The sequence below is a fragment of the Dicentrarchus labrax genome, unplaced genomic scaffold (genome assembly GCF_905237075.1).
Source record: "Dicentrarchus labrax unplaced genomic scaffold, dlabrax2021, whole genome shotgun sequence".
NCBI classification, from domain to species: Eukaryota; Metazoa; Chordata; class Actinopteri; family Moronidae; genus Dicentrarchus; species Dicentrarchus labrax.
In genome coordinates this window covers 20,497,384-20,521,987 of record NW_026136712.1, presented here as the reverse complement: position 1 = coordinate 20,521,987, position 24,604 = coordinate 20,497,384, and the positions used below count along the sequence as shown (strand labels likewise).

At 40.9% G+C, this 24,604-nt stretch overlaps 3 protein-coding genes and 1 long non-coding RNA gene across 6 annotated transcripts in view; 3 read left to right on the top strand and 1 right to left on the bottom strand.

Moving 5' to 3' along the window:
- Positions 1-857: 857 nt before the first annotated feature.
- Positions 858-22,317, bottom strand: LOC127373641 (uncharacterized). The gene is made up of 3 exons (XR_007886928.1): positions 22,181-22,317; positions 17,964-18,061; positions 858-907 (listed from the first exon to the last, which is right to left on the bottom strand). It is a non-coding gene; the product is annotated as an uncharacterized LOC127373641 (long non-coding RNA).
- On the top strand, positions 3,401-10,254 carry LOC127373631 (homeobox protein Hox-B3-like). 3 transcript variants are annotated; one of them, XM_051418272.1, is made up of 3 exons: positions 3,401-3,915; positions 7,995-8,349; positions 9,369-10,254. In XM_051418272.1, the coding sequence occupies exons 2-3, from the start codon at positions 8,088-8,090 to the stop codon at positions 9,926-9,928; spliced, it is 822 nt and encodes a 273-aa protein (XP_051274232.1). In that variant the 5' UTR covers positions 3,401-3,915; positions 7,995-8,087; the 3' UTR covers positions 9,929-10,254. The 3 variants fall into 3 exon arrangements, with proteins under 3 accessions (XP_051274232.1, XP_051274233.1, XP_051274231.1); XM_051418273.1 differs by lacking the exon at positions 3,401-3,915 and adding an exon at positions 5,350-6,971; XM_051418271.1 differs by lacking the exon at positions 3,401-3,915 and adding an exon at positions 6,961-7,046.
- On the top strand, positions 10,600-13,173 carry hoxb1b (homeobox B1b). Its single transcript, XM_051418282.1, has 2 exons — positions 10,600-12,011; positions 12,312-13,173. The coding sequence occupies exons 1-2, from the start codon at positions 11,459-11,461 to the stop codon at positions 12,620-12,622; spliced, it is 864 nt and encodes a 287-aa protein (XP_051274242.1). The 5' UTR covers positions 10,600-11,458; the 3' UTR covers positions 12,623-13,173.
- Positions 20,702-24,604, top strand: part of skap1 (src kinase associated phosphoprotein 1) — a 32,731-nt gene continuing 28,828 nt past the window's right edge. The window contains exons 1-4 of the mRNA XM_051418270.1: positions 20,702-20,956; positions 22,202-22,307; positions 22,917-22,942; positions 23,166-23,282. Coding sequence (XP_051274230.1) covers positions 20,917-20,956; positions 22,202-22,307; positions 22,917-22,942; positions 23,166-23,282 — 289 coding nt within the window. The 5' untranslated portion in view covers positions 20,702-20,916. The remainder of the gene's footprint in view (positions 20,957-22,201; positions 22,308-22,916; positions 22,943-23,165; positions 23,283-24,604) is intronic.

The following is a 24,604-nucleotide window of genomic DNA, read 5'->3' as shown; positions in this document are numbered from 1 at the left end:
TAAGAAGGCTGGAAAAACTTTAAAAACTGTTTCTATTAAAATATTGTGGCTGCTGAACATTTTATTTTAAAATATCAGATTAAATATGATATTTTTTTTATTTATTGGAGCTTCTGGATGCATATTTTAAAATAAAAATGCTGTTTAAACTCAATTTGAGGCAGATTTTAACCCAAATTATTTATTTTTAATGTTTTGCTAAAAAAGAAAAAAGCCCAAACTTCTGCTGTTTGGAAAATATCTTTATTCCTGCAGAGCAGTACCAAATATTAAAGAGAATTCCTCTTATTAAATAAAAAAATAAAGAGATTTAGTGCTTTATTCTGCACACACTAAATGTTTTGCAGGGGAAAAATCTCTAAAGACTAATTCGAGGCTTTGTGGAGCTGACATGAAACGAACTTGAGCGGAGTGATTTATTCCGATCTGTCAAGTCACCGAGCGGCCAAAGGTGAAGTCTCGGACAAACTCCCGAGCTGGACACAAGCTCCACTGATTCTACATAAAGAAAATCTCGAATGTCTAATGTGTGCTGCAATGCATTGTCTACCGGGGCCACTAATAAAAAAAAACCCATAATGATATTATCTCCAGGAAACTAAAGGCTGTGTTTTGTAATATATTCAAAGTCTTTTTAAAAACTTCATTTCAGGTATAAAAAAAAAAAAAGTTAAAACCAGTGGTGGGCTATATGGGTCCCAGACATTTTCCACATATTCATAACTATTAAGTGGCAATTTAACCAGCGTAATGAGTATTGCATATTGATAGGGGTAATCTGTACCCGGATCTCATGCATTATTCATAGCGGCGGGGATCATCTCTGGGTCAGGAGACGATGTAGACTGTGAGCCGTCAGGAGGAAGCTGCACATGCTGCCAGACTTTGCACTGTCACGATCTCACATCTGGATGAAAAAAGAGAGAGAGAGAGACACATGCATATGAGAGAATTTAATGTTTTTAATGCTAATATTGTTCAATTTGTAGTTTTTGCTGTGGTGTTTAAAAAGAAAGAAATCAGTGCACACATGCTGCTTAATGTCAGATTTTTAGCTCCCCTTTTTTTCCTTTGGATAGTTTTAATAATGTGGACAGAAATAGTGCAACATGTGCAGGAAATAATAAGGTTAGAAAGCTACTATTTTAACCACATTTAGGTGTGTTTAAGTGTTTTAGAATGAAATCAGTGTATCCTCTAATGCAGCTTCACTCTCTGGGTAGTTAATGAGGTGATACACTTCACAAAATCCTTTCTAAAATAAATTACATTTAAACATAAAAAAACTGTATTTATTATTTTTATTCTACAGTTAAATAAGTTAAATAGGTCAAACTTCATGTCAGCAACTCCTTTTTTAAAACCCGCCTCCTCTCACATGAAACCTAAAGCTTTAAATGAACCAGAATGATCAAACACATGAAACAAATGTCACCTTGAACGGGTTTTTTTGGGGGTGTTTTTTTTTGGGGGGGGGGCAGTTTATGGTGTCATGGATGCTCAACATCTGGCTGACTGTGTGTGAGTTCACTGCTGCAGCTGCTGGTTGGAGGTTGATGTAATGCTGCTGTTGTGCCAGCAGAGGGCGCCTCAGACCGGGCCCGGCTGATGATGGATGAGGTTTCTTTCTTTGAGGTTAGAGAGCAGAAACACCCGCGTTCACTCCGAGCGTGTTTATTAGTTATCTGTGCAGGTCTGAGAGGGCAGAATAAACCTTTAATCCCACAGATATGAGCTGAGAGGGAAACTATTACAAGCACAAGGCTTTATTCTGGAGGAGCTGCTGTTTCTTTATTCTGGTGGAAGCAGCTGAGTATATTTAACTTAAGTATAATTTGAGTATTTCCCATTTTTGGTGTCACTTTAAACTCTTTTATCTGACAGCTTTAGTTTCTACTTTGGCTTCCTACAGAAAGGATTGTAAAGAGTGTTTCAGATGAAGTTTGTCACATTTCAAGAACAAATTTGAGGCCCAGATGAGAGAAATGTGCAAAAACAGTTAATAATATTTTGTGTAACAGAAGTTTTATTTTACATTAATCATCTCACGACCCCTCAGATTTACCTTGTGACCCTTTGGAGGGGTTTGACCCCCAGGTTGGGAACCACTTACACTACTATGCTGTTTACACAATTAACTAATATAATAAACACTCAACAAAATATTACTTTTGATACTTTAAGTATTTAGTTTTTAATACTTCTATAAGACTGTATTTTTCACATTGTGGTATCTATGCTTTGACTTCCACTACTGAGAGCCTGAAGAGAGATGAAACTCGGGTTATATGGCCGACAAATATTTAAAACATTAGTCAATAGTAACCTCACACTTCCTGTGTATGTGTTTATGAGAGTGACACAGTTACACCACTATAAGTGCTCATAATGTGCATAAATACTGACGTTAAAAGACATAATATAGGTTTGAATATGTGTGTGAACCTCTTGTCAATGGTACAAACATATGTACGGTGTATGTTTGGTTCTACTTTCAACAAATAATTGTATTAATGGTTAATAAATCATTAGCTAATGCTTTATAGAGCTGCTGTAAGCCATAAATAATAACACGTTTTGGGTTTAACTTCCTCTGACTGACGATCTGAGGTGTTTTATTTGGAAAAATACAGACGATCTGGACCAAAATCCATTTATTAATTACTTATTAACATGTATAACCGCACACTTGATGTATTAAACCACTTTTCTAATGACTTATTAACATTTATAACTGCAGATTTAGTGGATTAAATTCTTTATTAATGACTTACGAACACTTTTAACTGCAGACTGGGAGTGTTATTCTCCTTTATTAATGACTCATTAACATTTATAACTCACACTAGATTATTAACCCACTTTATTAATGACTTACACACACTTAAAACGGCTGACTAGGTGTGCTTTACCTCTTTATTAATGATTTATTAGCATTTATAACTGCCTTATTAGAAAATAACACACCCATGAACATTTATAAATAGATTACCAACATTTACAAGCTGCATTATTACCAAATAAAAACAATAAACACCAGCCAAATGGATTTTTTAACAATGTGACAACCCAGAATTAGTTGTTTATATGCTTATAACGGATCTAAATGATTTATTAACCATTAATAAAGCCATTAACAGTAACTTATAAACCCTTCATACCGGTTGCCTTATTTAAAACAGGTGCTATTTAAAGGATCTAGAAAGAAAAAAGCTCTGACTTCCCACATCTGAGTGTGCTGTTTCTGATATGTGGACATTATTAATAATTAAGCAGGCAGGCTTCTGTCCATGCACACAGGCTGACGACCTGTCATCTATATATACCCTGTAGATCCGAATTTGTGTAAATGTAGCAGCCAGCCACAAATTCGCGTCTTGGGGAGTATGTAGGTGATGACACTTCACCTCCGAGGAAAACATTAAAATCCAATAAAACCCACTAATTGATTTCTGTAGGTTCCAACCTGTGGTGGCTTAATAATTCATGATATCATTTTAATGCTAATAATATGGACCCTGCTAACATATGTTTGATGTTCCCTGGGTTTGGTAATATGTGTTGAAAGATGTTTGTGAGTTTGGTGCACAGAGCTGGAGGCCTTCACAGGATTAAATCCACTGCTTTTGAGTGTTTTTCACTTCTTTTTATCCCCCCACCCTCTCTCTCTTCTAGCTGTTTGGAGAATATGACATCTGTGAAAGTTGCAGGACAGGCTCTCAATGAGGGGGGGCATTGTTCGGCACATCATTTGTCTTCTTTTCAACCGTGCTGCCATGTGTGTGTTAGTCGAGGAGGAGTTTTAGTTTGCAGGGAAATGTGAGGAGAGAGACCCTCAACAAAACAAGCTCCCAACAGACTCCCAACAGACCCGGAGCAAGACTCTGCCACGATGAGGAGATCCAAAAGGAAAAAGTAAGTTTAAAGTTTTTATAAAGTGTTTGGTGACAGAATGTGAAGAGGCGGAGTCAGAGTCCAGAATAATTTAGCATTTATAAGCAGTAGACAATAAGACAGTGTATTATGTGGCTGTAAGCAGATATAAGAGTGTTTATTGGTATTATTGTCAGTAATTATAACTTATATTTCCTATTAAAACTGTGTTTTTACTACATTATAATTGTCTGTTTATACATCCAGCTCCCACTGATGGGTTGTAGTTGTTGACAAACACATTAATAAACACTTATTGTGTTATAAACCATTTATTAAATGTTTACATACTGCTTATAAATGCTAAATAAAGTAAAACACCTGATTATTTTGTGGAAAATGACTTGTGATCTTGTGTTTTTCTTTATTCTTAGTGTGTTTAAATGATATGAATTTGTGTATTTTATTTATTTGCTCTACCGCCCTGTGTTGTCTGTGGGAAATGAAGCTGCTGCCACAGTTTGATTCAACCGTCTTTGGATTAATCTTGAGCAATAAATCCTCTCCTCGTGGACACGTGGGTCCCTGCAGCTAATTGACAAGAGAGGTTGCAGAGCGCTGCATTTGTCAGCAGGCCTGCAGACTGAATGGAGGGATGGAGGTGGAAGAAGAGAGTGTGTATGGGGTGAGGATAGAAGAAGAGGGGTGGTGTTGTGTGTGTGTGTGTGTGTGTGTGTGTGTGTGTGTGTGTGTGTGAGGAGCGTTGGAGATCGCCGTGGTGATGAAGATGGGATGTAAAGTGCAGCTCAGGGATGTTGTCATATCTGAATGATAACTGTGTGTCACCCACTATGGGCCACAGGGATCAGACATGAATTTATATTTATACTGTATGTCTTCATTCAGAGCTCTGACTTATCATGTCGGTCCATCTGCATGCCCCCCCCCCAAAGCCTCCTCCTCCTCCTCTTCTTCTCTGGCTGGCTCGTATATCACAGGACGATTTAGACTTTTTGAAGACAGCGCACTTATTGTCGATTTTCTTTGTATTTATATGGCACCTTTTATAGCACCATATAGGCCATCAGGGAGATTTATGGCGCAGGCGCTGCATATAAGTTACCAGTTTATTAGGCACACTTAGTATCTGTGTTGATGTGCAGTAATTGGGGGGGACAAAATATGAGAAACACCTCTCAAACAACAACAGCCTCCAAGGAAGGTGTCTGAAAACATCTCATGGCCTTCATCCTGTGGAGATAGCTTAGTTGTCGTTGTTATCTGAGGCTGAAAGCTCCTGGAAATTCCCAGTAAGTGGACCTTGAGCTGAGGCTTGAAGCTCAGTGATGCACTGAGCCACCTAAACTGGCAACTGAGTGCACATGCAGACATGTTTTGATCTTTTATATGAAGCTCTTGAGAGACATTTTACTAAAATATGTCTTTAAAATTAAATTAAATAAGATTTCTTATACTTTTTTATAGCACTATTCAGGCTGTCAGTGAGATTTATGGTGCATACACACATGTAAGTTACCAGTTTATTAGGCACACTTAGTGTCTTTACTGATGGGAAGGAATTGGGGAGGACAATAGGAATAAAAACAAGCTTTAAACCAAATCTCATGGCCTTCAGCTATGGAATTAGCTCAGCTGTCATTGTTATCTGAGGCTGAAAGCTCCTGGAAACTCCCAGTAAGTGGACCTTGAGCTAACTGCTATTGAAGCTGAGTGATGCAACATTAGTTTAACCACATAAACTGGCGACATACATACAAAGTTTTTACCTTTTATATGAAGCTTAAGAGACATTTTAATCTTTTAATCTGTAAAATTAAATTAAATAACATCTCCCACACCAGCCATGAAACAAAAGGCTTAAATAACTTTAATTTTTTGGGACATGGAGCCACAAACATCTGGTGGCCACTCTCTATTTCTGTGCACGGCTCAGAGATCAAAGGTTGTTCATTTGCATTAATTAACGCTATACCTAGTTAAATATTACCTTTTCAGAGCCAATCAAAGCGATCGAGCAAAGAACGTGAAGATGAGAGATCAAAGCTGCCGCCAATCGATCGATCCCCCCCCCACCAATGCAGCAGTCTGATGGGTCACCATGTAAACCAAACCAGCTCCTGTCCGGGCCTCATTACAGACTCAACCTCTGCATGGAGACTGTTTAATGGACGCTGCTGCTGCTGACCACTGTCTGTCTCCCTCCTTTAGTGCTTTAAAATCACTCCATCGGATCACTCATTTAAATTAGAAAAAGAAAAATCTCATTACATAAACAAGACGTAATGCACTTGGTATGTAAGTGTGTAAAAGAAATAAATAAAAAAATCAAATAACTGATAGCTTTCTTTTGCCGGAGTAATTTATGGCGTCTCTGGCATCGGTCCTAAATGGGATGTTTGAATTTATTATTACAGCTTTGGACACGTTCCCAGGACGGTTTAAACAGAATAGAGACTGAGCTTGTGTGTGTTCATATAACAGGAAAAATGCGACTTAAATTAAAAACTACAGCAGCTATTTTTAGGGCCACGTTTTAATTCATTCCAGCGGCGGTGTTAACAGGACATTTTCCTTATCTAAATACACTTAAAATGAGCTTCACTGCCAAAATATTTCAGCTTTTCTCTGGCCTCTCATTCAGTCACCTTCATTTTTTATTATTTTTATTTTTTTGTTCTGCTCTAATTGCTTTAAAGATGTAGAGGCAGTCGAGATGTCTTATCTTTATCGCAGAGGCTATTACCATATATGAAAGTGAGCTTGCATGATCAGCACAAACGGCTGAGACATAGAGAGAGCTGACATTGTGTGCAGAAATGCTATGCAAGGGCGGTGTGTGTGTGTGTGTGTGTGTGTGTGTGTGTGTGAGCTGCAGAAAAGAAACACTGTCCACTCTGCTTCACCTCACTGGCATGCAAAGCCACACCATCACCATCAGCATCATCCTATAACGCGGGAGCCGCTTTTTCTCTGTGTGCGGGGATTATTCTAATCTGGGGAGGTTTTTACGCACACAAACAAACACACACACACACACACACACAGAGAGAGAGAGGGAGAGGGAGAGAAAAAAGAAGGTGAGAGGGAAGGAAGCCGGTGTGTTTTGTTTCCGCGAGGATTGTTTCAGTGCGGGATGAATGTGGGTTGTGAAGGTAAGGCAGCCGGGCTGTTGTGCCGCGGACTGGGTTATGTGTCTTTATGATTTACGAGCCTGACTCCAGCCGCGGTTCAACCAGAGTTCATAAAGCTGCATGCCTCCAGACTTTATTCTCTCTCGCTCCTTCTTCTCTTTTATATTTGTATATAAAGAAAGAAAAAGCTGCTTGATGTAATAATTCTGTGTAATTTAATCTTAAATTTCATTAAGATTGCAGGTTTCTTTTATTATTATTATTATTATTGTTGTTGTTGTTGCGTTTTCTCTCTTTCAGTTGTGGCCATAAAAGCAGCTGCAGTGCACAATGGACTCTTGTATTATTTTGCGTTTGATGGATGGGTTTTTTAGCAGATTGTGATATAACATTTAATTTTTCTCCTCGGAAATGTTAAGAGACAGGGGTTATCCATTAGCTGCACACAAGGGCTGTTATTTATTAACAGTTACAGACCTATTAATTCTATTTAAATGTGTTTACTTTTTATATTTATATCGAATATATTTTCTTTTTATGGGCCTATTTATGTTTGGATGTGTAGACTAATTAGTATTATTGTTTGTCGTTATTTATTATTTTTTAAACGAACAAAAGAAAGTCCTATAGGCCTATTTCATAACCTGAGATCATCATATTCCCCTTTGTTTGTATATATTACAACGTAATTAAAAAACAGAAAATGAGCCTTGTTGTAGACCGGTGAGGTTTGCATTAACTGTTGGGGGGTAAAAAATAAGAATTTAATTTAATTTAAACTCAGATTTTACACGATTGTGCTCGAATTCGTTTTTTTAGAGGGTTTATTTGCGCCAAACTCTTAATTTTCCATTGCCTCTCTCGCCAAGAGAGGCTTGCTATTCATGTCAGAATACTATTGAGTTGATAAGATGGATCATGTGGTCTCCTCCCTGATTCTGTCTCTTTTTTCTTCCTGGATCCTCTCAGGCCAGAAGCCCAGGGCTCTCTGGAAACCTGCCATGTGACATTTGGTTGCCAGCGCTCCGTCAGAAGGTCAAAGGGGGCCCCGGTGCACATTTCATGGAAATGCAGAAAGCCAGTGCGACGCACAACGCCCAGCAGCACCACGACTTCTTCAGCGGGTCTCTGGATGGTGTCGGTGCGTTTGGCTGCACCCGGCAAGCGGCCGCACACCAGCAATTGGCGCAAGTGGCGACGTTTGAGCGCACGTTTCCCCGGAGGTCAAAACAGCAAAACCCCAAATTTCCTATGAGCAAAAAGATTTTCCCCTGGATGAAAGAGTCCAGACCCTCAGAGCAGAAACACGGCAGGAGAGTTACAGGTCTGTATGACAAAGAACAGGCAGCAAGTGTTTCCAAATGAGGCCTTTTCATTTGCGTTTCCTCAAACCAGCTCTCTTACGCAGTTAATGGAGGGAAATTAGTTTATAGTTTCTCATTTTCAGGGTTCAAAAGGTCAGGAAGGTATTAATAAAGCTACAGTCAGACAGGCTCAGCTTTTAAGCATCTAAAGAGATAAACAATCTATTTTTAAAGCAGTTTTCCAAAACAAGAACAAGTGACACAGAAAGACTAATTCATTTAGAAATGCAAGTTTATAAAAAATGGGTTTTTAGTGGAGAAAACATCAAGATAAACAGCCACAACCACTTACAACAGAACATACCACATATGAGCTAAACTTAAGTCACCATGTTTGAAATATGTCTGACCTGCTTCCTCCTCTCACTCCATATCAGATACTGTCAAACACACCACAACCTCTAATAACCTCTCACTTATAAACAGTGTGGTTTAACTGATGGCTGGTTTCTCTCACCATAGTGCTGCTGCTTTGAACGCCTATTGTCTGATTCATATTTATTTATTTATCCTTTATTTATTCGGGTTATTTGCTCCCTTTAATTAGCTCTTATGCAGTTAATTAAGTTTATATTTTCTCCTTTCAGGTTCAAAAGGTCAGGTGGCCATTAATGAAGCTACAGTCAGGCATGTAGGAGGAGGATAAACACACCTTGGCTCCGATTTCAGGCTCACATCATTTTCTTTAGGATGGAATTTAAAGAGATAAACAACATTTTTTTGCACTTTTCAAAATAAAAGACATGTATTTATTGAGGTCATTATGCTCATTAATGCCTCTATACTATTATACTATAGTTTAGTCTAATGTGATCAAAATTATATGAATATAGTCAATTAATAAAACAGAAAACTGACACACAGACTCATCACTCAAAGTCATGAATGAAAAGAAGAAAGAAGACAACCTCCCATTCACAGCTTTCACTCAGTTACTCCAACCTGTTCGACCCCTTTTTTTTTTTTTTTTGCTCCACAGACTGCACCGTCAACGAGAGGTGTCCAAGCGCGACCCCGGCCTCCAAGAGGACGCGCACCGCGTACACGAGCGCGCAACTGGTGGAGCTGGAGAAGGAGTTCCACTTCAGCCGCTACCTGTGCAGACCGCGGCGGGTGGAGATGGCCAGCCTGCTCAACCTCCAGGAGAGGCAGATCAAGATTTGGTTCCAGAACCGCAGGATGAAGCAGAAGAAGGACGAGAGATTGCAGGGCCTCACCACCACCACCACCTCCTCCTCCTCACCCCCGTCCTCCCCCTCCGCCCCGGGCAGCCCCACTCTGTCGAGCCTGGGTTATGTCCATCTGGGCGGGGATTACCAGTCGGCCTCCCCTCGGCTCAAGTCCCAACAACACCAGACCCAGGCGGCGTACCCGGAGTACTCCAAGTATCCGGCTCCAGGCTTCACGCACGGCCCACAGTTTAATGTGCAGTACAACAGCGCGCACACAGACCCACATGTGGATCTGGACGGGTTATATTTCCCTCAGAGCTGCACTCAGGACAGAATCATGCAAGCTCCCAAACTGACTCATCTGTAGCAGACAACATGTGAATCCCTTCGACTCTCCACAAAAAAAAAACTTTCCCGTTAATTCATAAAAGGACTTAACTGATCTGTCTTGATGCATGACTATTTCTTTTATTATTATTGATTGGACTAATTGGTCTCAAGTCTTATTTATGCCTATTTATTCATCTTGTGCATTTTTTTTTTATATTTATTGTTGTGTTAACTTTTACGCATGGGCCACTTCTAATCAATTTGTTTCCAGGCAGTAAGGAAAATGCTGTAGCTCAAATTAAAATGTTCGCTGTTGTTATTTCAGCTACATAAATAAAACGCAAATTTGTTGAGATTTCCTCACCAGACTCTTCAGAGTAAATACTCCTCCAAGAGCAAGTATACAAAAAGAAAAGAGTGTAATGGAGCCAAAACGTTGGGAAAAAATGGCAAATTTCACCCCATTTTTTTTGTTCCAACTTAATTAGCACTTGAGGTCTATAACATCACATTAACTCTTACTTAATTAGGGATGAGTGTGGACGTGATAGGCTTAGGGAGATATTACATTATGGTCTTGGTGTCGTTAAAATCTCAAGCACGACAAAAAAGGAAGAAGAAACTAGAGAAAGAAAGGCTATATGGTTCTTAAATGTGTCTTTGTTCTTTTATGGGGAAAGTGGGCCACACAAGCTGTCAATCTTTTAAAAAGAGCGCATGATGGATCACTGAATTCACTGTGCTGCCTTTGAGTCAGAGTCTGTCTGCGGGATTCATGTTGTGGAAAGGCCGAAGAAATGTGTTGGTGATGAGCCAATAGACCTTTTTAACCAAACTTACATTTAGATATATTTATAACTAGTTTTCAGTGTCGAGTTTTCTCTCTCTAACGTGAGAATTCGGATAAATTAATGCACATAATGCAAATAATTACGCCCAAACTGGATACAGGCCATAAATTAAAAAAAGGCTAATATATTAATATAAAAAAATAGACTTTATTACGTTGTATTCTAATTACTTGAATCCCTTGGATGTCACAAGAATGATTTAGCAGTCTATGTAGTAACCTTTAACCTCAAAGACAACAGTAATACATGACGTGTGCCCTATTTTCTATTACTTGGAGGCCTTTAACATAACATTTATAACACTAAATCCATATTATTATTATGGCTCTTGCTATTATAATTCTGTTCCACATATTTGTCCACATTTTTTTTTAAAATGTGTCATTAATTTGTCATTTCGTGCTCCTCTAACACTGTAGCCTGAAAATGTGTCCTGATGTTTGTGTTCTTATCAGATGGATGAGCGCGTTTGATTGAAGCATTTGTCATGTAAATGCGAGCCGTTTGATGGACGAGCCCGCAGACTTGACAGAGTGCTGTAGGTCCTCTGCCATTGGCGTTTAGCGGGTCACATGGTGTGTCAGGAAGGTGATATGAGGGTGGGAGGCAGTTTTACAGCTTTGACATACTACCTAGAAGGTCAGGGCAAAGGGAGCACCGATTAATGACTCCTCAGTCTTGATCACTTCTGAACAAACAATAGACCCAAGTCCAGCATGAACTCCTACTTAGACTACCCCGTGTGCAACCGGGGAGCAAATATTTTCAGTGCCAAGGCCGGATACCACAACTTGAACCATGGATACATGTCGTCCAACTCGTGCGCAACAAGTGATAGTTACGCACCGGACGGGCGCTTAGTTGCTGCAACTTCTGCGCCACACCAGACCCCGAGCCTCCCTCTGCACCACCAGACACACGTTAACTTGGATCTGCAGTTTGCAGCGCCGGGGAACTCCATGTATGGGTCACCCCTGGAGTACGGACACCACCAGTACGGCCTGGCGCCCGAGCAGGACCGGAGCTACATTCATGTTTCACCCCTTGGAACAAACATGGCTCCCTACACCGGGGACAGCTGTGGGCCTGGAGTTGCAACGGGCAGCCAGTATCTACATTTTGGCAACGGGGATCAGAGACTGCAAGAATATCCAGAGAGTGTTTACACAAGGTTACCGCCCCAAAGCAAGGAGAAGGATTTGGACCATGTGGAGGAAACTTCTAAAACATTCGACTGGATGAAAGTGAAGAGGAATCCGCCAAAAACAGGTTTGTTCATCTTCATCTCAGACAGATTTGATAATTAGAGCTGGGAGTGGTTTTTAGAGAACCCATGAGACCTCTGGAGGTAATATTGACTCCCAGTGCGTAAACCGTGCGTAAAAACACAATTCAGCTGATGTAATAAAGTGTTTTAAATTGCTCTGAAAAAATTTAATCGGCAACTAATGTTCTGTATTTGTTTCTATCCATTCGTCACATGTTTCATTCATATCTAAAGGCCATGCTTCAGGCTCCACCACTGTCATGTTTTTCCTCCATCATCAACTCATCCATTTCTCTCCACAGCGGTCCTGTCGGAGTTCGGGGTTCCCAGCCAGCACAACGTAATCCGCACCAACTTCACCACCAAGCAGCTGACCGAGCTGGAGAAAGAATTCCACTTCAACAAGTACCTGACGCGGGCGCGGAGGGTGGAGGTCGCCGCCAGTCTGGAGCTCAACGAGACGCAGGTGAAAATCTGGTTTCAGAACCGCAGGATGAAGCAGAAGAAACGCGAGAAACTGGGCGGCGGTTTGATCAACAGCCCGGCACCTGTGGAGAAACTCTCCGGGCCTGACACCTCTCCAAAGGGAACGGGGAAAGATTGTGAACCATGATTTGACTTTAAAAAAAAAAGAAAAAAGAAAGACTGTTTGGGGGGGGGGCTGAGAATTTCTCCACTTCTTTCCCTCAGTCGCACCATTCCTGAAAAACTGTGAAAAATGCATGTGGACTTGTGAAGTATATACAGGGTCTGTCTGTGTCTGCTGATTATTGTGCATCTATTTCTGAATGAGAATGAGAAACTTTTTAAAAAATGTCTTGTCATTCCTTCCTGTGTTTGAAACCTTCCTATCATAAAAGCCCATGCAATGTTTTTGTGTTGGAGCACTGAAGAGTACTCAGTGTCATTGTTTGCACTATTTATTTACAGGGTATTTTCCAACAAGTGTTGAGATGATTTAGCTTAATAAAGTCTATCAAATGGAGAAAAAAAACAAGTGTTGTATTTGCTGTTGTAAAAAAGAGGCTGTAATGGATGCTGATAATCCCTGATTAAGTCCTATCCAACTTCTACTTTTGATACAGAATTTGCTCCCTTTGATGAAGTCTTTTCCTATTTTTCCAAAAAAAATATATGTATATAATAAATTGTTCTAAATATGAATGTTTCTGAATCGCATTACAAATTCTTTTGCTATATATATATATTTCCATTAATAGTCTCAACTCAAGTCCCCCTTGCATAATGTGACAAGAGGAATCTTTCACAACACATGGGGTGGTTCCCAGCGACCTTTTCACCCTCAAATACCTCCAGGGGCTCTAAACATGACAACAAACTCCAGGGAGCCAGGTCTCACCCTTGATTTGTTACCCAAATTCTGCTCGGATACAGCTGACACAGGTTGCAATGACATCCCACTCTTATTTTACATAATTTGAGTTAAATACTTTTTCATTAAAACAAACCACATTTTTAGAAGTAAGCTGATAATTTGACACTTCAACGCTCATTGTGGTTTCACCTTAAGCTCAACGTTTGCCGGACCTGACCACCTAGTTTCATCTGAGGGGTAAGAAGGGGCAGCAGGTTCAATATTTGCACTGGGTGTTGGGTTTGCGCACACAGTTTCTGCCCCAGCAGCACTGGCCTGTTGGTGCCCTTTTTTCCTAAAGCTGAGGTTCACACAGAGTTCAGGAACAAATGAATGCAGAGTCAATCTGTCAAGACACCAGAGTGGCTTGGAAGAAGTCAACTCTAAGACTCTCGTGCTTTAGATTTTTTGCAGGTATTGCCTTTAATATTTGGAGTAAAGTAATTATAGAGGGCATTTAGTCGATGTTCTGGTTTGTGCAAACTAAAAAACTGTTCTAAGTTTCTGAAAAAAGATGCTTGTAGGAAATGGAAATCAGCAATCATTTGAAATATATCCGCATGAGTATGCAGTTCTCTCACAACTATATTAAAAATTAATACAGTTCCACTAATAGAAGTTACAGTTGAAATACCATACGGCCCATTACTGTAAATTAGAAAAGGGGCTGAGAGGTTTGTTGTCATGCATTTCTTAAGCCAAAAGCTTCCTCTTCAGATGAGTCACAAGGCCAAGGACTGGGGGAGGTGACAATCGATATGGTGAATAGTGACGGATTCAACAACAACAATAAAGGGGGCACGGTGTAGAAAACAAGTGTGGGACTTCATTCCAGAGGTGTGATCCCTGCCATCTCTGTAGGTAATACCTCAGCGCTCCCAGCGGGCTCTCCATCTGGAGGTGTCAGAGTCGGTGCTGCAGCCAACACCAGCAGAGACAGATGTTCAGCTGGGGGAAGAGGAGGAGGATATTTTTGCCCTCTTTGCCTTCTGCCGGAGAATGTAGGGCAAGGAGAGGAGAAGAGCAGAAAATGGTTAATGAACACTATGGTTACAAAAATAATCAAAAACTCCACAGCGTGAACACCCGACTGCACAAACATGAGGTCTATTGATGGATACAGCAGCCAACCCTCTTTTACTCCTCAGATATCTTGCACATCTTTAGCCAGCCCCCTCCGCCTCCCCTTCCCCTCCGCACTTTGTTTGAGGTCAACCCAGTGCTGTTTGTACCCCATGCTGCTTGCAGTTGTTGCAGGCTCTTTTACAAGTCTATTGCCAGGCTCACTTCCTTGGTTTTCTACCAGTTCCTCTGTCGCATGTCACTCTGCAGGGTCCCGAGGCTTCAAAGGGAAACTAGATACAGTATTCATGGGAAAAGGGAGGGGGTTGGTCATCTAAGAGATACCACAGAGGAGTCATTTTCATTGGCAGATATCAAACACAGCTATTTAGGTTTAACGTCGTTTATCTATCACATATACAGTACGTACTCTAGTAGGCTGACAGGACACACAGGAGATAAATGGAGCAGTGAAGGAGCATCTGTTGGAAGTGCAAGAGAGAAATTTCCATTAAACTGAGCCATATTGGCAATATTTATAAATATAAAACATATCAGACCTTTTCAGGGACAGAACGATAAAGTCGTATGTCCGTCATTGTCCCTGGTGTTTTTATTACGGTCCACCAACGTTTATCAAGATGGAGAAAGGACATTTCACGACAGGCCAAAGAAATACCGCAACAAACGATCACTTTTTTGTTATCGATTAATTTGCAGTTTATTTTCTCGATTAAATCATTTTGATTTGTAAAAACGCCAGAAAAGAGCAAAAAAAAAGACAAATCACAATTTCCTAAAAGTCTTGTTTTGTCCAAAATGTAAAAAAATACTCAATTAACTATGTAAAAATGAAAAGCAGCAAAGTATGTCACTTAAGTTTGACATTATTAACAATTTTAATGAAAACTATACTTTTAAAGCACTTTTTTAAGAACATTAATTTTTTTTTTTACCAATATTAAAGTTATTGTTCATCCTTGTGGAGAAATGTTGCCTAGTTATGAATGGCACACTCTTCCTTTGTTGTGGCACTGAGGATCTTTTTAGCCCAGACTGGGAGAATCTTGACAACCATCCCCCATCCCAGTCAGGCTCTATTGGATCTGGAAGCGCCAGCCGACCTGAAGCCCCAGCCTCCCGGGTCCCCCTTGCTACTGCATCCTTTCCCCACTCCATCAGCATAGTAACTGAGAGAGACAAGTGACTTGGCCAGGGTTAACGTCTTAATACTCCCTGGGATTGCCTCCAGGATCCAAATGGCTACCCCTAATAGTTTTCCTCCTCCGTGTGCCTGTCAGACCGCCATGACTATATGCCGTAAGAAAAACAAGACTGGCTGAGAGGCAGAGTAACGAAGCAGCACGATGAAATAATGAGGGGTGGTGAGGAAAGAATAGAGCGGCCGTGAAAACGTTTGGTGTAAAGATGCGAGGTCGGAAGTGATGCTCGCCTGCTCGGGGACTGAGCCGGGATACTTTGCATGGAGAGCCTGTACACTTGAAATTAAACCGGCTTCTTCCCTTAGAGCCCAGGAGGAGGAGGTGGCGGTGGTTGGGGGGGGGGAACCAGAACTCAATCAGTGTCACGTCACATGGTTCAAAGCGGCCAATTCGATGCTGCCAAGAAGCTGAGAAATGCAAGGTGACAGTTCATTTTACCAGTGACAGTGTGTCGGTCTCGCTTGCTGGTTCCCCAGTCAATTCCCAGCGAGCAGTGAAGGTTGAGCGTTGCTGTAGACAGACAGCAGCTCCCTCCCTCCCTCCTCCTCCTCCTCTTCCTCACTACCACCACCACTCTCTCATCGACCCCGCTCTGCTTTGTATTCCAATTAACTGGACAGAGGGAGAGGCGGCGGTGTGCAGGATCACAAGCGCAGGCAGACACATTTTCTTTCTGGCGTCCTTCCAGTCTCTCAATCCCAACACTATCAATAGCTCGGTGCTTTCCCCTTCTCCCTTTCCTTTCCTTTCCTTTCCCCCTTCTCCTTCTCTCCTTGGCTTATGACAAGGGCCAGTTGTTCCAAGGGGGGGGGATAATTCATAGATTCTTCTTTAACAACTGCCTCTAGGGACAATGTCCTGGTAATGAAAAATAGGTCTCTCTCATACATTCATACATCACACGTAATAGAGGTGTGCAATCACTCAGTTGAGTCAACGCACGGCGAGCTGTAACTGCTATCCTTAACAGACACCTCGAATAATGCTGAATTAATATTTTGAAATGGCTCATATATTCTAACATAATACAATTTGAATGATTTTATATTCAACGCTCACAGGGCTAACATTGATTTGAGTACAAGCTGAGGTATCCCTCCACCCCACACACACACACACACACCCTTCACCAAGTCAGTCAATATGTGGCCAACTGAAGGTTTGTAGATTTAGCACAACACATTTGCTCTTCTGTCTTTTGTGTCCTCAATCTATCATCACTTTTTTACCTCAGCGCCACCAAAGCACCCCCCCCTTACACTGACATATGTTTGAGCAATGGGTGGGTTGGGAATACAATGATTCTGAGGAAATCCGAAAAGTAAACTTACCTCTTTTTATCTCCTCGAGCAACACAAACATTTACAACAGAACCTCTTAAGAATCAAAACCAAACACCTTCTTTTATTTTAAAATCAAGGGGGTTTTTGAATGTGCTGTGACATGTTTAATTTAGCCCGACCACTTGAGATATCTGCCGTTGGAAAAAGGTGACACCTATTCTTACAGGGTGATTTATGCCAGTGTGTTTTAAAACAAATGGTAATAGTATGATCTGTAACTTTAATTTTTTAAAGGTTTTTTAAAAAAGAATTTCTCATTTGGAGCGTAAACATGCCCTTCAACCACAGCACTTCCTTTTCTGAAATAGAGATAAAGACAAACAGAGCCTGAAAGACAGGCATGGGTGCTTCACTATTTGCCCCTCTGGACTGCAAAAGAGTTTCTACCTAGCTTGAGAATGTGGTTTTGTGTGTGTGTGTGTGTGTGTGTGTGTGTGTGTTTGCAGGACAGGATGCACACACACATTCAAAAAGACACACCCTTCATGCCCTGAGGATCCTCCTGACTCTCTCTCCTGGGCTCTATCAGATCAGAGGGACCCGCTGTCCCTCCCCACACCGCAATGCAAATGAAAAGGAATGCGCTGATAAAAGGCCAGATCCTAAAGATGAGAGGGCAGAAGGAGGACAGAGGCAGCGAAATGCTAAAGGGGGAGGTTGGAGGTGGGAGGGGGAAGAGAGAGAGCCTCTTGGGGAGATGAGAGGTGGCGGAGGAGTCAGTGTTGGTAGTAGCGGGAGATCATAGCCTTGCTCCCCCTCGGCGGCGTTTGATACAGGGCTTTTGTCGCTCTTTCAGCGGTGCATTGTTGGGTGGTGTAATCCCCGTCGGATTACAAAGGGCTTCCCTTTTCATATGGGGCTCACCCAGCAGGCAGGTGGCTGGGGCTCTGTGGAGCTGTCAAGGGGAGGGAACCTCTTTTCCAGGGGGAGGGGACCCCCAGTTCCTCTTACCTTCACAGGGGCTTTTTTGCTGGGAGGCCAGTCAGGCGCAGGTCAACATGGGGACAGTTCTGACATGGGATTCAACTCGCCCTGACCCCGTAGGCTTCCTGTAGAGAGGTGACAGGGGGAAGGAGAGCGTCACGAAACAGCGTGAAATACTGAAAATTATTAAAATATGAATATGTACTGAAAGGAAACTGCTGCTTTTATTATAAAATAGTTATATTTAATAGTAAAAATGCAACACAGGGTCATTTTCTACTTAAGTTTAAGACCTAGAAAACATTTTTTATGATTCAAAATGTTGCATTAAGACTAATTTATGTTAAAATACTCCTGAAATAGCATTTAATGTTGTGTACGTGTCTGTGTGATGTTGCCCGGGATATTAAATAATTATCTTGTGAGCTTGAACACACACTTCTCTCTTTTTTTTTAAACAGGAAGACAAATATAACATTAGTCCAACATAGTCTAGATTGATATCCGGTGGATTCTGTCGATGTGAGCAGCGTCTGAATGAGCTTCGGTTTCCTGATGGCTTTCCTTGCAGTGTTTCAGTAATACAGGATCAATAAGACCATTGTCAGGCCCACCGCTATTTCTATTAGTATTACTGCTGCTACCAATATCTTCTCTTACAATAATGTCAACCGTAAAAGCCCAGTCCAGTCCATCCCATTGCTGTTCACCCTCTACTGGTAATATAAACCACTCATCCGTGCCCTGTCAGATATAGTGAGGGACCAATTTAGTGATGCTGCATTTAAGTGTTAGTCAGAAATAACCTAATTAGTTGAAAGCTTAAATCAAAAAGACCCATCAGCAAGTGTAATTTAAACAGTAAGAGAATTTCTGATAGCCCAATCTGACACAATGTGTTATTCATGGTGAAGAAAATGTTAATTAAACATTTTAAAATTAGTAATTAAGCCTTCGCTGTTATATATCTTATTGTTGTGTGATCTTACGAAAACATCAGTTTCCTCCCCGTGGATACGTATTTTCTAATCTTTAAGTGCAAGGCAATTGCATACCACTGGATTTGTATTACAGGATAGCATTACAGGTCCCCATTAAGTTATTATTTTCATAACAAGGCTGTAAAGGCACTACTTTGATTTAAAATAGACTTTTTTAACAACAGCGATGACACGAAATAATAGGTGTTACCAATGATACTAATTAATTAAAGGTCAAATAAAGTCAATGTGCTGCTGTTATGCATTTTGACTCATTGGAAAGGCTCTGCTACACCTGTAATTACCCTACTATTTCATGTCAAATTGGCTGCTGTGAAAAAGGTCAATTTCACAGCTTCTACGATGGTGCTTTTAACACAGCATCTGCACAAAATGTAAATTAGCCAGTTAACCCAGTGTACATTAAAATAAAACACGAATCTACACTAATATCTACCTTCTTGTCAATGATGTTGAATAAACGTAGTTTGTGAACAATAAAATATTAAACTAATATTATAATAAAAACATAAACATGGCAACTCTGATTTACGATTTTACACCTTCATTAACCAATTGGGAGAGTATGAGTACTTGAATGCATCACCCGTGCAAAAGTCGTGGTATACATTATAAAACTAACTTTTTATTGTTTGACAATAAGTGATAAATATATATATACTTACACAGAAACACTGTTGTTTGAGGAGGAACGTCGGCTGCCTTCAGAGGCCAGGTAACAAAGCTAATGAAGCCATTAAACGTTAGCTAACCGTCAACTAACGTTAAATAACGGCCTCCTTAGCAACAGGTTAGCAACAGGTTAGTGTGACCTTCGTATTAAACGGTAAACAATGACTTCACTTGTGACTTGTGATGCAGGAATAACAGACAAAAAGGTGTTTTAAAGTATTACTTTATTGTATTGTTATTTGTTTCCCCACAGAACTGGGACATAAAGCAGTCACCACTGTTTGAGACTCTCCACCTTTAATTGTGGAGGATTATTTAACTGACTGGCCACAATCAGGGGTATTAAAAAGGCGTCCAGTAGTGTGCTCTGTTGGTAGTGTTTCATTACATAATTATATTTATTTCAACTGTGTTAGTTTGGTTTTTCCAGAGCATGCAGCCCGGACCTTAAGGTTTGAATAGCGCTTTTCAATTTAAGAAACTCCTAAGGGGAATCCTGTTTTGCTGACAAGTATTGTGTGTGTTTTTTTTTAATAATGTGGTACGTTATTGATCCCGTATTGGGAAATTGTCTGTTTTCTCTTTGCACTTTGCAGGGAGGTCAAGCAAAAGATCAGGAGCTGGCAGGGATTCACCGTCCCCCAGTCCCGAATGCTCGCCAGCTTGGATGTGTGAGCCCAGATCATGTGGTTGAAGGTGTTATCAAGAGGATTTTAGCTTTATTTGAAGCACTTGTTGGCCACTTTTACAAACTTACAAACTATTATGGCACAGATCCACATATATACAAAGTAAAGCATACAAAGAGAGGCAGAGATACATGTTATTTCAGCAGCAGACACCAAAGTTTCCATACCTACATGTACATAAGATTTGCGTTGTTTTCTTACATAGTAAAAGTAGACAGTGTACAGGATCGGGGCTCCTGCTCAGGCTTCCTTTGTGACATTGTTATTGTAGATGAGACAGTGGGGTTTTCCTCAGCTTCAGTCAAACCTTGTCATCACCCCTCGACCGAGAAACTAGATTTCAGAGGAAGTTGTCATCTGCATACCTGCTCCACCCCATTTTGTGCAAATCTAGATGCATGCACGGAAGTTAGGTTTCAGAACGAGAGGACACAGGTGGTTAGATGCTGTGCCAGTTTGCCTGTGAGTGTGCGCGCCAGGCTTTTGTTCCTGTCATGAAGGCTGGACGTACGTAGGCTGCCTTGTGGAGTGAAAAACAAAGTGTGAAGGGCCAGAAAAAAGTCTTAAAAAAGTACAGCGAAACCAAAGTGTCTCGAGTTGGACAGGTGAAATCCAGGGATGGGGACAATCCCGAACGACATCAGGAGGCTTTTGGATGGTAACGTCTTTATATTCTACTGTAATAATGCTTGTTTTAAAGAGTACAGTTATATTTATTTAAGTCTTGTTATGAAATAATAGTGTAACCTTGGAAATATAGTAAAAGCAGGCACGCCCATCACAAAAAAAACATATTTAAAATGTACAAATCACACGATTCTACTAGTTTTGAACACCTAAACAGTTAAGTGACAGCCTATAAAAAAATTATATTGTGTTCACAGCTTTCTTTTAATTCTTTATTTTATTGCTCAGATAATTCTTGCACTTCGTTGTACAAACAAAAGCAACCACCCTCTCTGAGTGATATCCTGTAACACGGTGGCACTGTTGGCATTGACTACATTTGCATGTACCGCCGGGCCTTTGGAAGAACATTTGCATGTGTCGGTACGTTCGTGTAATTTGGAAGTGAGGACAGAAAGAAATTGATTCAGATAAGTGGTGTGAGCCAACCTGTTTCACAAGCATTGGTCTCCCTTCACTGAATAATATCACGATGACTTAAAATCAAGGTTGCAGTTCAGTTCAATGACATGGTGGATGAAAATTATTAATCATAACTACTTCTTTCTACAGACGTTTTGAAAATGTGACGTCTTACCTCTGACTTTGGATTTCATTTTCACAGATCAAGTCACACGAAAGAGTAGTTTTATGTTTTTTAAGGCCTCAGAAGAAGCAATGTAATAGTGAAACTATAAGCAGCTTAAATATTTAATCGCTTTAGAAACTAATTTGGAATATTTTAAAGACTTTTTCATTAATTAGCGTCAGTGAGACCTTATTAATGTATTTTATGGGCATAAAGCTCTACTCGTTTGTAAAGTAGAAGCACTGACCTGAGACTTGTGAATAAGAAACCAGGATAAAATCCAAAGTCATGTGGATTAAATGATCAACAATATATGTATAAAATCAAGGTGGTTGTGTTGTAATGCTTTATATTGTACAGGTTTTGTGTTGCTGTACGAGTATAAAGTGACAGAACAACTTCATTTGAGAGATAAAACACCACACAGCAGTTCTTAAACATAGCAGACTTTTATTTTGAATGTTATACCTCAAGGTCTTCATATTGAGTGACCATCAGACAGATTGAACTGAGATCTGCAACACCTACATGTGGGACTGTTTAAGTACATAATTTGAGTAAAAGATGAGGTTTCTGTCTCTCACAAACATTATAAACCTCTGTGTGTGTGTGTGTGTACATCCTTACAATGTTTTCTCTTCTCTTCAGACTGCGAGCTGTTTGTTGCAGATATCCTTCAAGATGAGGACCTCAGTGAAAATGCCCAAGAGACTCGAAAAGTCTTACTGAATAACTTCAGGGTCGTCCACATAAGGTAAGATTTTACCTCAAGAAGCAGTGTTAAATCATTGGGGAGAGGCCACAGGAAGCTGCTCGACTAGTCAAGTGTCACAACGTAATTTCACGACACCATTATCTGACTTTTTGCTGTTAATACAACAGAAGAAACCTTAATTGTTGCTGTAATTGGTTTAAACACAGTTTACAAAATTACATTTAAAGGAACTCATTTAGTCTAATGGTGTCACCTTCAAGACTTTCTTGCGAGGCGTTATTGCTCTCATTTATTGTTATTAAAAAGTTTTTAAAGATCTCATAGAATAATCTGTTTCGATCAGGATCATTTAATCTTAATATCATTTCCAAGCATAACGAACAGTCCATGAACCCCCCCCCCCCCAAAAAAAACAACTGAAAGTCTAGTACGAAGTGTGATAGTTTAACTCCGGAAACTACTCCACTGGTGTTGCCTGCACTGCATGATAAGAGACGCATGCTCTGTGGTTTTGTGGTCTTCTGTGCAGGAAGTGATTACTGAATTTTTGAGAAGCAATGCTGGAGCTGTTGCCTGAGAAATTAAAGCACAACAAACTTTTCAATTCAGTGCAAAACATTTTGATGTATGCCTATTTTGATTTTACAGAAACCCTGAAGAATTCCCCTTTCCGTGTAAGTACAATTACCCTGAAGAGTCTCTATCATCATAGTATCACATACTGCTGTATCTACAGTGAGTGGTTTCTGCTGAGTGTGTATATGTGTTAGTGACAGGTTTATCACATACTACTGAAAGTTAAGTCTTAACACTTTACTCACTCACTCCTGTTTGCTTTATCTCTCTCTCTCTCTATGTCACACACACACACACACACACACACACACACACACACAGCGGACTATAGGGAGGAAGACGGTTCTGATGACAACCGCAGCTCCAGTCTCGGCCGCTCTGTCCAATCAGACGACGCCTCATTAGCCTCTGACAACCAGGATGATGGAGGCCCTGAGTGTAAGTTAACAATAGTCGTGATTCTGATTCCCTGTGTGTGTGTGTGTGTGTGTGTGTGTGTGTGTGTGTGTGTGTTAGAGATCTTTGTCATTTGCGCAGTGCAGAGATCTGACTTCATAAGAGACCTTCATAACATCAGTTTTAAAAAAAAGGATTTTTTGGTTTTGACCAGCAGACATTAATATGTATGATTATATGTGGCTTACATAAGTTCACACCACCTGGTTTAACCCACAGCAATGCAGTGACATTTTAACCCCTAATAATAAGACGTACACCTCTATACATACAGTGTGCGAGGGATTCTGCACCGACAAAGAAAAGAGGTACAGAGGAGGAGTCGGTGTCACAGGAGACAATGCGGTATTCCTCTGAGAAAACTAACGAAAATGCAGTTTTGACACACTACCCCTCATCAGCCTCCCTGGCACACCTACACTTCACCACAGGAAGCGCAGTCAGAACCCCTTTTGCTGTATATTGTCATTCGCCCTCTTAATTTGAAAAAACAGACCACATCTGTGAATTCCCTCCCTCCCTTCCTCCTTCCCTGGCCTCCTACCTTGCTGCCTGGCTCCGGTGACATCAGTGACTCCTCCTCCTTCTCCTCTCACTCCTGGCCAGTGTGCCAGGTAGGCTGTCCTGGTGCCAGAGAGAGAGAAAACAAAAAGGGGGCTGGTGGTTTCACAAAAGGTCCGATTGGGGACCTAGAGCTCCCTCCAGTGGCGGTTCCTCCTCTCCTGATCTGTCCCCTTGAGCTGTGTGGACTGTGGGAGGCATGGAGGCCGGCCCACACAGAGAGGAGGCTTTGTAGCTGCAGGCTAATGCAGTGATTTATTGACCCCGAGCCCCCTCTATTCTTTCACAACCGGGTTTGAAATACAACACTGTACCTGAGGGGCCATGTGTGTTCCATCCCTCTCTCCCTTTATCAATCTTTCTCTCTATCTTCCTTTCCCGGAGTTGCCCTCCCTCCTGTTCAGACTTTTTTTGTATTTCTGACTCTATGCGCCGGCTAATAGCCCTTGACGTGACATGCCGCAGGTGGGCATTATTGACTCGGCTGCCTCAGGTGCCCATCTCAGCCCTGTCCTTTATTTCTTCTCCAGCTCCTTTTTTTTCGTGAAGTAAAAGCTGGAATCGTGGAATTTCCCCAATAAGACAAAAGAATATGTTGTCGCCGGTTTAATGCCAGCTGGAAGTATTCAAAACTGATCTCCTTATTTGGAACTGGCTTAATGAACTCTTCCGTCCTCTGCCCACAGAAGAGTAACTGCCGTCTTTCTCCACAACTTTGGAAAAATAGAGTAAACAAATCACGG